This window comes from Hoplias malabaricus, chromosome 1 (assembly GCF_029633855.1).
Source record: "Hoplias malabaricus isolate fHopMal1 chromosome 1, fHopMal1.hap1, whole genome shotgun sequence".
NCBI lineage: Eukaryota > Metazoa > Chordata > Actinopteri > Characiformes > Erythrinidae > Hoplias > Hoplias malabaricus.
This window is the reverse complement of record NC_089800.1, coordinates 57174652-57189764: the sequence shown is the minus strand read 5'-3', so window position 1 is coordinate 57189764 and position 15113 is coordinate 57174652. Positions and strand designations below refer to the sequence as shown.

The 15113-nt window shown below is 39.9% G+C and overlaps 1 protein-coding gene across 11 annotated transcripts in view; it reads right to left on the bottom strand.

Moving 5' to 3' along the window:
* dph6 (diphthamine biosynthesis 6) overlaps positions 1 to 15113 on the bottom strand; it is a 196552-nt gene that overhangs the window by 57375 nt on the left and 124064 nt on the right. For 8 of the 11 annotated variants that reach the window (XM_066667608.1, XM_066667590.1, XM_066667642.1 and 5 more), the window contains 3 exons: positions 11257 to 11427; positions 2157 to 2248; positions 1866 to 2050 (listed from right to left, as the gene is read on the bottom strand). In XM_066667608.1, coding sequence (XP_066523705.1) covers positions 1866 to 2050; positions 2157 to 2248; positions 11257 to 11315 — 336 coding nt within the window. In that variant the 5' untranslated portion in view covers positions 11316 to 11427. Of the gene's footprint in view, positions 1 to 1865; positions 2051 to 2156; positions 2249 to 3023; positions 3063 to 3208; positions 3404 to 4588; positions 4646 to 11256; positions 11428 to 15113 lie in introns of those variants that run through there. The other 3 variants (XM_066667660.1, XM_066667651.1, XM_066667668.1) reach the window with 3 other exon arrangements.

Here is a 15113-nt window from a genome sequence, read left to right as displayed (position 1 = left end):
TTTATCGTACACCAGCACAAGTCCACAGATCATTCTGAGTGTGGTAAACAATATGAGGACTGCGTATCTGATGGCCCCCAGTGGCTGCAGTAGAGCCCCCCATGGGACACTCAACAATGAGCTTGGCTTGGAGGAGGCCGACGCATTTCCACAGGTCCAAATGAGTGAAATTACAAAAAGTCAGACTTAAATATAATGGACCTTAATAGGTTCTAGCTGGTTTTGGCTTAGACGAGCAGTTCTAGGCAAGGTTTTGAATGAATACAGAATCTTTCAATTATGTGGAAATTGGTGAAAATTTAATCTCAATTACTAAAATAGATAGAACCAGAGGGTTGAACGGTGATATAATCAAATAGGTATATCTGGATCAGGATGTTGGGTCACACTGCTAAAATGCATTTTAATCTCTGTACGTCATGTTTGTAATAATCCAGATATAAACATTATATTTCTCTGTAACCCTAATCCTAAATTTTTCCATTTAATATTTTCAGAATTTTAAACTGTATTAATGTTTATACACTGGCATGCCCAGGCATGCCCATGAAAAATATTTATGATATTTACATCTGAATTCCCATATCAGTGCATTTCTAAGTGATTCCTCTAAGCCAAAGAACCTTTTTTGGTACCTTCATCTGTTAAGAGCATTGGCCGGTGCTGTTCAGGGAGAGGATGGGCTTTTTGGAGATTGTTAAACCTAAAAAGGCAGAGAGAGGGAAAGCGAGAATAGGAGGATGTAAAAGAAAGAGAGGCCCTGAGGCAGGTTCACGGGCCCTCCCCATCATCCCCAGCTTGTCTCATTCTGGCCATGTCCAGAGAGGGCCCAGCGCTGAATGAACATGTTTGCACACAGACCTACAGGGAGAGCACTTTCCCCCTTCCTGTTTACAGCATGTCAGGCCAGCTATCCCCACACCCCACAAACCTTGCACTCCAGAATAACAAGAGCTAAAAATTTGATGCTACGCAGGTTCAAAATAAAGGGGAAGGATACTCCATGGCATCAAATGCAGGTGGGGGATGCTGCTCACTCTGTCAGGGAAAGAGCACTTTCTCTTGAAGCTGGGGCTGGTTAGCGCTCTCCTGGCAGCAGGAAGTACAGTGAGTGGTGTCAAGTGTGTTAAACATGGGCAAACTACGGAAAAGAGTCCTGACAGATACCTCCTGAACCACAACACCATCATCAATTATTCTGTGCCCGCAATTAATATTTTCGAAGCAAACCTAGAAAAACATATAGAATATTGATGTCAGACTGCTTTATCGCTCTACATCACAGACACAAAATTCTGTCCAACCTCCTGACAGTATGTGAACTGTTCTGATCTCCAGAGTTAGACACAACCGCTACTAGACCTTGCAACAACGTCAGTGTTAGGCATGTAACATGACTTTACTTGTTTTTTTATACATATTTTGATTATTTAGTAATTTAAAATGCACAAAAACCAGTAAGTTGTTTCTAGTGTATATATCTGTAGATTATTTTGATTATATAGGCTACTTTGTACATAAGTCTTCTTATTTTCTGCCTATTCTGGCCTACAGTAAAAGCTTCTTAAAGCTATTCAGCTTTTCAGACCCATAGCACTCAGTGGGTATCTACTCACGGTTGAAAGAAAGCAACAGAGGAGTTTGATTTCCTCCATTTCCTTTTTATCAAACGATTACAGATAACATCAGATAAAAGATGTTAGAAGTTAATTTGCTCAATCTTTTCAGTACATTCTCAAATTCCTTTAAGTTTCTCTCAAATAAAAATTGAAATATACTATGACCCAACACCAACTGTGGTTTACATACTCAACATTTAAAGGCATTCTTGTCTGATCTGAATAATGATTGTAGAAAAAGGTTACCTTAACAAGTTTAAGTAGTTGGTAAAGGTCTTCAACCTCATCTCCTTCGGTCTGGCTATAATCTCTCCCTGTCTCCAGACTAGAGCCCTCTATGGTTCTCCTGTACAGTGGGAGATCCATGGCCTCTGCATACATGTCAATGGCCTGATGACCCACTGTTTGGTACATGTAACTGTCAAGTTCATCTGTGAAGCACATGCAAGAAGGAAAATGGCTTATTCCTGTGATATTTTTTAAGGACAACAGCATTAGTTGGTGAGCAGTTTTCAGATATACATAGTATGTGCTTACCAACTTTAGCTGGCCGAAGGTTGGCTAGTGCTACTATTGTGTGTCCTGCAGCCACACACTGCATCATGTTGTAACAGCTATCTTTACCCCCACTGCAGCAGACAAGGACGAAAAAGGTAAAGTTTCATTTGTACTTGACAGTCAAACAAACTTTCTTTAAAGTGAAATCATTCTCAAGTGAGGAGCTGTTTCATGAGACTTGACATGCCTGGTCAAATTAAAATAAAACTGACACTTCAGACACTCCTGGTCAATTTAAAAACTGTGATGCTTTTTATATGAAAATAAACACACCATGTTTTAGACAGATAAATAACTTCACTGATCCAAGGGGACATTTTGAAAATGTTTTTGACGTTCTAAAATACATCAAAACAAACAGCTAACAGAACACTAGAGTACGGACACACACACACACACAATAAAATAATTATTATTATTATTTTTTTTAAAAAAGGTAACTAATTACAGTGACAATGATGTTCTGTGCAGGAAATAAATGGAAAAGTATGGGATATTAATGCAGATATTAGTGCAGAGCAAAGCAACTTGAATAGAAATAAACCATGCATTTATAAATGTGTCCTAATCATTGCAGACCCAATTTTATGTTGACCTTTAGCAAATAAACAAGAATCGTCCTGAGGAGGGTAGGGGATGTGTGATTATTTACTTTTACTGACAGCACCAACGTCAGGAGCTGTAGACCTTTGAATAACTGTTCATGTCGAGTCCATTTATTTTAGCTACTCGCGTTAAAGTAGTTCTTCAGAAAATATTCATTTAGAATATAACTCCTCATTGAACATAAGCAATTGAATTATTTTGGTGCTTCAAAAAACATAAGATCTACTGATGTGTACTGACTTTTAACGGAAAGGGAAGCTTGTTTCAAATTTTCCGTTCCACCTTAAATGGTTCACAAGCAATATTCCAACATCTCCGTAACGTCACAGTTCTGCCGCGTTTAAGGTGGAACGAAAATCTCGAACAGAAAATTTCAGTCTTTTAAGAAAGGAACACTTAAAAAACAAAACCCAGCTCGCAGTTACCTTATCAACGCAACAACTTTCATTTTCTTTATTCAATTTTCACACAAAAAAGCGAAATAAGATGAAACTCATGTAAAACTAGTCTGAGTAACTGTGAGCGTTGCCGGTCTCTCTCCCCTCGTTGTAAACACACCTCTCTCTACCACTCTCTCGCCATCACAGAGGGGTCCCTCACAGGGCTGACTTCACTAGTGCCTGCGCAAAAAACAGTCAGCTTTTTCTTCGCTTTTCATCAGTCATCACGTTAAAATTGTTCACAATCAGTCTTCTCTAATCCTTCATATTCATGTTATAATAATACAAATAATACATGCAGATATATCGATCTTTCTTTCTAAAACCTTCATCCATTTTGTTCCACTTAAATTTTATATTTTCTTTCTGATTTTTATTATTTTATTTTGTATTTGTCTTTTTTATTTATTATTATCTAAAAGTTCTAACGTTAATTAAATAAAAACTATAATAATAATAACAATAATAATAATAATCATTATTATTATTGTTGTTGTTGTTGTTGATGTTGTATAGTGCCCAAGTTAATTTTCAAGTCTAATACAGCCCCCTTTCATGTTCTTCAATGCAACCTGCTCAGGACCACCTAAGTGCAGGTGTGATTTAGCTTTAAAAAGTGAGTAGAAAACGGAGCTTTTTAAAATGTTGTGGCTGACTGGTGTATATAATTTTGAAATCATATTTCTATATGAATTAAACCTATATAAATTGACCTTGATATAGTTGTATATATTGGAACTACTGACATATGTATGCAAACCAGTATACAGTGCCAAATGCTAATTAAATTATTAAAAAACTTATTTATATATAAATAAGTAAATGTTCTTGCACATGGGTCAGTTATTAATTTCGTTTTTACAAAGTGATTTGAAATATTTTATATTGTCTAATTATGTAACATTAACAATGATAATGTTAATACAATTCATTACCTTTAATTGGTTTTGTCGTTATTTACATCCAAATGTATGTAAAATTATGTAAAATTTTAATAAATGTAAAAGGTATGTAAAGCAATAGTGTAAATGAGTAGACTATGAATCTAAAGTGTAACATGAATCTAAAGCAACATAATGTTCATCAATGTGGCTCATTTTCATACACTAATGTGTGCTGTGTGTCAACTAACTGTAATTAGCTGAAATAGACGAAGATCAGTTTGTGAGTGAAATGAGAGTGTGGTTCAAGTTTGGTGTGTGCAGTGTATGAGTGTGTGCGTGAGTGTATCCAGTGCTGTTCACACAGGTAGTGTTTTCCTCCGAGGGAGCGCTGTGGCTGAGAGGAAAGCCTTTGATGCTCCTTTTGCTCTCAGTTGTTGTGCCAGAGCAGAATAATTGCATCGCCTTCGTGTGCTTTCCTCACCTTGTGCCCCTAAGCAGGCCAAAGGCAACTGATTTTGTCTGAATGTACAAAATTGAGAAAGACATCTTCTCAGCCCTCTGCTTTTTCAAATGTTCCCAGCTCTTGGTAGTTTATGTACTTATTTATTTATTGGGGCACCTTTGAAAATCCACCTTCACCCTGCAATAAGGATGAGCAGAGTTTATCAGTAAAGAGAATCCATGCAGCTGCAAGAATATTCTATTGTCTATTCCTTCACATTTTATACTAAAGTACTATGTATAATGCTTCAATGTCAAATACCAAATAATCCTCAAGCTAACACATTTATATTTATTATTCAGTTCCTACAGATCAAATTGCATATAACTATTTCTTAAGCATAGTCTTCATTTATTTATATTACGTTTGCTCCTGTACAGTGAGCCTGACCTCTCATTGTTTTTTTTTTTCTTTCGGCCACTCACATAAATTCTAATCACTGAAATCCAGACTCCAAATCATCACATTTAACATTATTATTTTATAAATCATGCTGCCGAAGCACTAATAAAGAATTCTGTTGTTTGTTTTTATTTGCGGCAGTATTCGAGCAATTTAAAAGAGAGTGTTGCATGCTTTTATAGATGTGCGGGGGATAAAAACTCTTGACGGATGGAGCATCCGAGGCCCAGGCAATGAAGTGAAAATGAGAGGCATAAATATGGAAGCAAGGCAGAGGAAATCAAACAGCACCCTTGGCCTTTCCTTAAAGGAGCGTGTGCATAGGACACTTGATTTACACAGATACACAAACTAATTTTTGCCACACAAGGACACGAAAAAACTTCAGGTTTAATGACGAAGCGAAGCCTGAAATCACAGCGCAGACCTATCGAGCAGCAGGACAAGCCCGTCAAGGCTGAACACAGTGGCAGGAAAGAGTCGTCACACACTGGCCTTCTATTTATCTTCCCTTTAGGGGACAAGCAATATGGATTCTATTAAAAGTGACATTGTGTGACAAACTGTGCTATTTTGCTACACAGACGTTTTACACGTTTCTGGGGTTTTCGTATTAATCAAAGGCAAAACTTTGCCATGTGAACAAAGATGCTTATTTATTACTTATTTACTCCCAGAAGTACCTAAATGACAGTTTAAACTCTGAAAGGTCTTATGCTAAGCCTCTTTTCAGGCTTTTATGGCTTTCTATGACTGCTTAGTATTACTTCCATATTAGGAGTCCTGTGAAATATTAATGGATTAACACTGGCATTGCAGCAGAGTGCAGAAGGCTGAACTTGCTTTGCTTAACAAAACTCTCAGAGGAATGCCGTTTCCCTCTGAAAATTACAATATGATTTAGTCATAACTCCTGGAAGCACATTTACATCATTTGACAACTATTTCCCCTCCAGTAAGAGAGCATTTGTAGAGCTGCTTAGACCTGAGCTCTGTTGGTCTTCAAAACGTCTACACCATCCAGCTCCTGGCTTTCAGCAGAATACCATTTATTTTCTAATTTTTCTTGTGGCCACTAACACTGAGCAGACGTGTATGGTCATCTGTGGCCTGTGTACTCTGGTATTACTGGGCCTGATGGTGACCTCCTGACCTCAGCTTCTGCTCAACAACTCTTTAAGCAAACACCAGCACAGTGTGTATGGAGCAAGCAGAGATGGATTTAAGTGGGTATTATCCTCAACAGTCCATGCACAATAAAAGAGCAGATCTCTCCCCGGCCCAATTAATGACAGCCAGTACTTCAGAGGAAGTTTAGGAATTAGTTGGGGGTAATTGCTCATGTAGTAAATGAGCATTTACTGGACAAGGTTTCCTCCATTATATAAATGACCACAACTCCTGATGCAGGTTTTTGTAATGCCTGTAAAAATATTATTCAGCCTTCAACTTAGAACTGCAACAACACAGAGATGTAGCAATATTTCCAGTCTGGCTGTGTAGCTTTGAAACCTTTGACACCCTCATATTTGTTCTCATATGCAGTGTTGTTGTTGATGGTGTTGCTTGGATACAATGTTTGGCTGTCAAACGGCAAATGGGATGTAGCCTGCACACACTGGCAATGTCCACTGAGGAGATTGATTTATACTGCCTCACACATATCTACTGCTCATGTTTACTCTGCACTCAGGGATAGTGCTTTATTTCGGATGTCAACTTTTATTTCTGTACTTTGAGTGAAAGCTCTGTGCAGTATAGTTGTAGCTCATTGTGGCCCTGGCGTGGGTCTGTTCCATTCTTAAAAAGTCCAAGCAAAACAGAATAGAACTTCTTTTTGAGATTTCTTAGCATAATCTAGCAGTGGGGAACTCTCAGAGCTGTCTAGGCTTTTAGACAAGGCCTAATGATAAAGACAAGGCCTCAGCAAAATAAAATAATGCACGTCTGTATTTTTTGTTCAGCTTTTAAAATAATGATTAAGTTTGTTGCATTTTAACTCGACTAGTTTTCTTATTTCATTTCTGTTTAATTCCCATCCAAAAAAAACCCCCACCACAGATATAGACTAAAGTACGAGCGCTAATCTAACTTGCCTTTTACAAGTGTCTTTTACAGGCTTGAAATCTCTGTGCTTAAATGACAACAGCCAAAGAATATCCTTGTGAACTGCTATAATCTTAGCACTAATGTACAGCTAGAATCCCATAAAGGATTAGAACTTTACTATTAGCATAACATAATTGCCACCTCCTTTTTCAGCTCAGCTGAACAGATTTAATAAATCTGTTGTCCTAGATACATTGTTGAGCCTCTTTCACCCCACAGAACCACAACAGCACAGGTTTGATTTGGGTGGTGAAACAGTCTCACGGCTGCAGTGACACTGATGTAATGGCGGTGTGTTATTGAGTGGATCAGACACAGCAGTGCTGCTGGAGTTCTTAAAACCCTCAGAGTCTCTGCTAGACTGAGATTAGTCCAACGATCAAAAACATCCAGCCAACAGTGTCCTGTGGGCAGCATCCAGTGACTACTGATGATAGACTAGAAGGGGATCAATACATACTGTGCAGCAACAGAAGAGATACTGTCTCTAGATGATGCCCCAATAATTTAGGTGTATCTGATAGAGTGGACAGTGAGTGAACACAGTGTTAAATGTCTGTGGGGATGATTAAATTGACTCTTGTTTATCCGAACACCCAAACCGATGCCTTCCTGTGACTTAACCACATCAAAATCTATTGAGAACAACTCAAGCAGGAATCTGTACACACATTTTACAGACAATTAACTCCAGTGGTAACTGGCCTAAATGGATGAGGGTGGGGCATTAATGTCTAAAGCTAACAGAACCTTGATTAGAAATTTAAGGAAGCATGTAAACAAAGCACATGTCTTTTGTTCAAAATGCACATCATCTCATAAGAGGCCCGGAACTGCAGCTGCTGATGACTGAGGACCACTGGGAACTTCGCATGAAGCCTGAAGCATGAACTTTAATTCAAATGGCAAAAACAGCAAAGTAGCAACACTGAGAAATTATGCACATGTGAAAACTTCCTCTTGAGAAAGTTCATTTGTTCTACACTTTTTCCCCAAAGCACCTCAACACCTGCAGGAATTTGTATTACTGAACTCTAATACACAGTACTTATAATTAACATGTAGACAGATGATAAGCTGCAAGATCAAAGGGTCCACAGTGCTTTCATCATTCAAAAAAGTGGGTATCCTCTCAAATAACTATTCTTCTCAGTAAATGTGATTTTCCAGATATTGTCTTGATTTGAACGTGTTTTGTTTTCCTCTCAAAATCCCAGAATCAAATTACGGCTTCTTTTCCCTCTCTGTGAAGTCACAGCCAAAGGGATGTGGTCCATTAACGTACAAGATCCTTTAATTCTCCAGCAGCTTGAGAACAGCACACTCACTCTGGGTCTAACATCACCTGACCCGGCTGCCAAACCCAATTCCATATGCAGCGCCTCAATGTTTCACAGAGACGCACTCCTCCATTTAATCCAAGCCTTATCTTAATCACTGCTCGGAGTCTGGAAAGCAAAACAAGCTGCCCTCATTTCTCACTGAACCTATGTTCTAGTGGAGAAGCCAGAACAATGAAATCTGATGCATTTAAACACTATATTTTCTATTCTCTCCCAAAGCCCCACTTTCCCCAAAGTCTGTCCAACAGCTTTAGGTTCATATTTAGGGCTAGGATGAGATGGGCTTTGCTGTGAAGCATGACTGTTATTTTAAGGACATGCGCTTCTCAGTTGAGACTCAGAAAATAAGATTCATCAGTGGATAAAGTTTTTTAGGCTTTTTAAAGTTGTATAAAATCAGTATAGTTAAACTGTCCATGCTCTGGCTTCTGGCCACACATACTTTAGTTGCATGGTTGTACTTAACATTAGCAAACATTGACTAAAAAATAAAAATGTGTTTATATATATATATATATATATATATATATATATATATATATATATATATATATATATATATAATGTGTGTATAAGCTATATATATAAGCTATATATGTGTGTGTATATGTGTGCATGTCTATATATATAGCTTCCCTTCATTCATGAATTTTGAACAGGACACTGGTCATTTATTGTTTTTCTGTTTTAGGATTACACGCAGGAGTCGGGCTGACAAAATGAACAAGGACCATTTATGAGTGAACTTTTAAACACATGCAAAATAAAAACTATTAGTAACTTAATCTTAATGTAGACATTTTGAGGGCTATAGTTCATAATTAGAGCTCTGCAGAGTCAATAATCTATAATTAAATCTTGATTTTTGAAATAAACGTTATAAAACTGTAAATATATCTAGTGTTAAACTGGGTGTGAATCAGATATTTTAATATTATCATGTTATATAATATTAATATTACACATGCCACATATCCAGGCAATCCTTGTTTTTTTCTGTAATACAAATATGTACTGCATTTTTATTAAATGGAATTTGGAATTTCTGTGTTTTGTTGCACTTCTACAATCTTCTGTCACTGAAATCTCAGTGTAACTGCTTCCTTGTGCTTAATGTGAAATCTGACCTAAATATTATCATGGTCTGTCTGGATATTTTGGTATTGTGATATCTCAGAGTATTTCCTGTCTGCAACGTGTTCAGACCAGTGCTGCTCCAGCAGCCAATGAATCAGAAAGCTCCTTTCCATTTGTCTCAGCGGTCTACAAAGTAAAGTAGGGTGGTGTAATTAGGATGTCTGCTGTGTGATATACAAAGCGCGGACGGTTTAACTCTCGGCCGACAAACACAATTTTAATCCAGGAAATGGCTCGCAATCAGAATATTGGATCTGACATCGGAGGTAGCCACAGAGGCTATCGCCACACACCCTTTCCCAGCTTCAAAGCTCTTCCTGGGCCTGTTATGGGTTTCCCCCGTGATGAAGTGTGACACTCTGCAAACACAAAAGCCCCAGCCCTCTCGTGGGCCGCTCTGCTTTTCTTGGAGCACCCCAACCAGTGCAATGCCAAGTAAGCTTGTCTGTTGTCAGAATGCACACCGCCACCACGCCCCCCCCACCCACCACCATCACAGTCCATGAGGTCTGTGAGTGTGTGTGTGTGTTTGTGTGTGTGTGTGCGTGCGTGTGAGTGTGCGTGTGTGCATGTCAGTGTTTTGTGTGTATCTGGGTTGCCTGGGATGATGTAATCAGGACCTCTAATCATCAGCAGCACCTGTTCTGCATTGGTTGAGGATATTCAGGAGCTAATGCCCACTTACACTCACCACTGTCTCCGTCTCCAGCCTGCAGAAACTGCCCCAAATACAGTCCATTTCTCTAAGGTGGGTAGAGCCGATTAAACACAAAAAAGTGACAATACTGTTGCTTGGCTAAAAAAATGACTGTAGTAAAAGCAGAAGCAGCCAATATTAAAACAACTAGAGTAGCTGAAAACTCTAATAAGTACTGAGTATGATTTAGAAGTGCACTGGAACTTGTTAATACTCTTAGGAACAGGATTTTAAGCTCCTTCACTGACCAATTAAGTGATTGGACCAATGTTTTTATTGGTTATTTTGCAGTTTGAGCCGACCATACAGAACATAACCAACCGTAGATTTTGTAACGATAGATAGATAGATAGATAGATAGATAGATAGATAGATAGATAGACGTTTTGTGGGTGTGTTTAGAACCAAACTGCTGTACCACTGCAGAGTATTTTCTGTCTAACTCTGTACTGTCTGATGGATTTAGTTTCATTGCATAATGCTTTCTCAGTGATTTGTTTTGTACCCTGTTTTTTTTTGTTGAAACTACATTCTTGGATATTTTCCATAGATAAAACTTCCTTAGGGGTTGTGTTTCAGAAGGTGAAGCAGATCAGTGGTTTTTATACAGTATGCGCATAAAACTCCTGGGTCTTGGCCAAACGGGATGAGGTTTCCAACAGCTCTGTTGTTACCAAAGAACAAGACTTCAAAAACCACACAGTGTAGACCTGGCTTAACCATAGATCCACCTAAAAATCACAATGAGGTGAAGTATAATTGGTAACTGGGAAGGATTATGGTGCCATAATTATCATTTGAAATAAATCCCAGCATAAATAATAAGCTCTGATGAAAAGCTGGCAATAGCTATCAGCACTCAATACCTCAATATTACAGCGTAAAGTGTAAAAAAACAACCAGTTTTCTGCTTAATCTGAGTTGCCGCTGGAGCTCTCTCTGTAGCAGTGAGACGTCACCTGTGTCCAAGCCGAGGCCAGTTCGTCAGCACAATACAGCCAGGCAGCTCTGCCGTCATTTGTCTTGCGGTTTTGAGCCACGGCTATTTCTCCTCACCCCGTCCAATGTCAACACAGGCTCTATAAATATCTCCCACTGCAAAAGTGGGCCTCCACAGAGACGAGCACAATCTGTGGAGAAAAGCAGGGGGAGAGAGAGAGAGAGAGAGAGAGAGAGAGAGAGAGAGAGAGAGAGAGAGAGAGAGATTTAGCTCTTGATCTGTCTGGTGACTGGCTTCTTCCACACATCTGGCCTCTGTCGTAGAAATGAGGTCCAGCACACTTAAACTGGGCTTGGAAACCACCAAAGTCACATGGGAAACATTATTTCCTCCAATCAAAGTTATTATCCATCTGAATCACCACCACAAAAGCTTTAACGGGATGTCCTAGAAAGCTCATCCTAAACCAGATACACTTTCAAAAAAGAGGGTAGTTCAGATTGACCCTGCACAATTACCACTTTTCAAAGAGACCGTGTGTCATCATGGAAAACTTGTACTTTCCATCAGTCCAAACTATTCTCACAACACTTACCTGAAGCCTGAACCAAATCTAAGCTGAGAACAGACTCAGTTTAATTGTAATATATATATATATATATATATATATAAGGTGTATGTGTGTGTGTGTGCAGAAGAATGGGCAAAAGTGCTGAAGGCTATAAAATGTGTGAAAGCTTTATATTATTTAATATTTTACTTATAGTGGCTGAATCCACAACTTTAGCTCTTCCATATCTCTGCTGGTTTTCTAATTTGTGAGCTGCTTTCTGAGTGAAAAAGTGCAAAACTCTTTAAGTTTCTATGTTATCTTTTGATCTTCTTGAAAGAAAATATTCCCGCACTGTTCTGGCCTTGGAAACTTGACCGGGTCCATATGTGAGAGTTAAAACAGACGTTTACTGCCCCATCCCAAGTGTCTTCATTGCTATAGTCTCAGTCCAGTTCAGAATGGTAATTTCACAGCAGTGTCCTTTATAATATTTCCTTTAGCTTTTTTTATATATATTTTTTAACACTCACACATGGTCCTCTGTTTCTGTTCAGATGGATCCTAAACGAAAATGAGCAGAAGTACACAGTAAAGTCGGCGAAGTTGTTTCTTCAGTTTGAACAAATTCCAAACAATTTCACTTCAGAAAACAAACAAGGTCTAAAGTGTAATATTTATGTTTTAAAATGCTGCACTCAACTACAAGGCTTTTTCTTTCAGTCTTGCCTTGTGTACCGTAGCGCCAGTGCTGAAAGGGTTAACGGTTTTAAAGCAGCAGTGATTGTTTGGTGAAAGATGGCCTCCGATCATCTCAAACAGCACCGGAGCTGTGACTAACCGTTAATAAAAAACAAAAGCCAAGGTCTTGTGTGCGAGTCCTCCTGACGCGTTCATCTTCCCATTCCAGATGAGAAACTGTATACGATTCAGGATATGACCTCAAGTTTACAGCCTGGACCTGTTGCTGCTGAGGAATTGATTGTCAGCGAGCGTAAACAGCATGGTCCCGGCTCAGCACTGTCTCAGCAAGAAGCTAAAACGAGTTTCTGTCAGCCGCTACGCCATGAACAGCACATCAGCACCTCTTCGCCCCCTCTCAGTTTCTCTCTCTCTCACTCTCTCTCTCTTTTTATTGGTGAATTCCATACACAGGCCCAATCTTCCTGGTGGCAGGAGTTCTGTGATTAAAGTGTATAAAAAAGCAGGCAGCTCCACTAAAGTGGCGTGATTTACTGAGCTGTCACCCCGGTTCAGGCAGGGCAAGAAGTTCAGGCCCCAGCAGGAGAGGCCTAATGAAAATGAAACGAGGAGCAAGACAGCAACCTGTGGGGAGGTTCAGGGTCCAGAGTATTGGAGGTGGGGATTTTTTTTGTGTGTGTGTGTGTTAGTATTTGTATAAAAGTTGGGTAGAAGGTAGCTCTGGCCAGTAAGTCACCTCTCAGTGACCTGCTGAAACCCTGACCCTGGCGTTTCCTGTCAAGCAGGATTCATCTGGTTGCTAAAAGCAGGCCTGATATCTTAAGTATAGGATGGCTATAAATGCCATATCCTGGTAGACTTTCCTTTGCCTTGTGTTTATTAAGGCTCCCACTCTCTCTCCCCCCCACACACACACTCACACACACATATTCACATGTTCACAACGTCATCAGCACCACACCCTAATCCTCTCCTCGACATTAGCCTTTGGCTGCCCTCTCTTGTTCAAGGTTCACGGTCAGGCCGTGTGGATGTGTGCCCGAAGAGAGAGGAGAGCGGTCATGGCGAGCGCATGAGACCAAGGCCCTCTGATGTTCTCAAGAGCGTCCAAGAGAAGTGAGAGGGGGGTGTGGGGGGTGGATCTAGACTTTTGTTTATGAACAAACTTACGAGAGAGGGGTGGGGGAACGGGAGGATGATCAGACGCAGATACAGATGTCCCATGTTCAGGCAGCCCTGTTATTTCTGACATGGAGATCAAAGGTCACGCTGTGAAGAAGTGCAGCTGGGGAGAGGAGAACAAGAAAGAAAAAACAAGAAGACAGAGAGGAAAAGTAGAAAAGGAGAGAGAGAGAGAGAGAGAGAGAGAGAGAGAGAGAGCTTTGCTTGGAGGTCAGAGAGAGAGTGAGAAAAACTAAGAGAGAGTCCCACACGACATTAAATATATATTCATAACTGTCCTATATGTACTATGTGTAAATGTAAGTATTATTCTTTTTCTTAATATTATGACTTATTATCAGTCTTTTTTCATGAATTTTATTATTATTAAAATAAATCACTCTATTGTTTTCTTTGGCAAAAGATGGTATTTACAATTCATGCCAATAAAGTTATTTGATTTTGAAAGAGAATCAGAGAGAGAGAGAGAGAGAGAGAGAGAGAGAGAGAACGTGTGTGTGTGTGTGTGTGACACAGTCCAGACACATAACAGAGGTCTATGTCACAAAATCAAAGTCAAGGGCACTATGTCATTTCTTCTCACCACTCCGTCAAAAACAAGGGCACTGTCGAGGTATAAACAGGGTACATGATGGGAACTAAAGTACAGTGGAGTTGAGGAGGAGAATGGACTAGCTGTCAGTGTATAGCATCACTGATTGTAGGGTGTGCATTATTATCAATCCAAAGATCATTTGTAATAGCCCTAATCAGCCTATCCACGAGCACTGGAATACATGACGTACAGATTAAGGTGACTGTGGATATGTGAGGGAGGGATAATACCGTGCGTGTAGTGATGCTACTGTCGCCAGAACTGTGTAGTGATTTCTCAAACCAAGACCACTAAATTTGTCAGTAAATGGGCACAGACCCTAGTCCAGAATTTAGCCAGTAAAGCTAGTTCAGATATTCAGCAGCTACACTTAGCGCACTTCTCTGCTATCTTTCCCTGTGGCATATGCTGCATGGGGCCCAGTCTTGCTATATGCTGCGTGTGTGTAAGGGGGTCCCACGTCCATAACAGGAATACTTGTACTGCAGCTAAAGGACTCCTTCCTCCTGGCTGTAGCTGGGAATGTGGAGGTTTACAGAAAGTCAGTGGTGAAGGGGGTGGGGTGGGGTCCAGACCAGATGCGCTCCAGACAGACCGCCATGCTCCACCAGCCTCCTGAGGGAAGAGCTGCTGGCCTGTACAAAGCTGATTCAAAAGCTCAGTATCCGCCACATCCTGCAGCAGGACAGAGTCGGCACGCACAGGCCACCTCCTCACTCACACTCTTCATACCAACCAGACCACTGAGGAGCTTTCAGCACACGCACACACATGCCAAACCCTCACCCTGCCTTGCCACTCTGTGTTTGTCCAGCTTTCTGATGCTCTGTTTCCCATCAGCACTTCT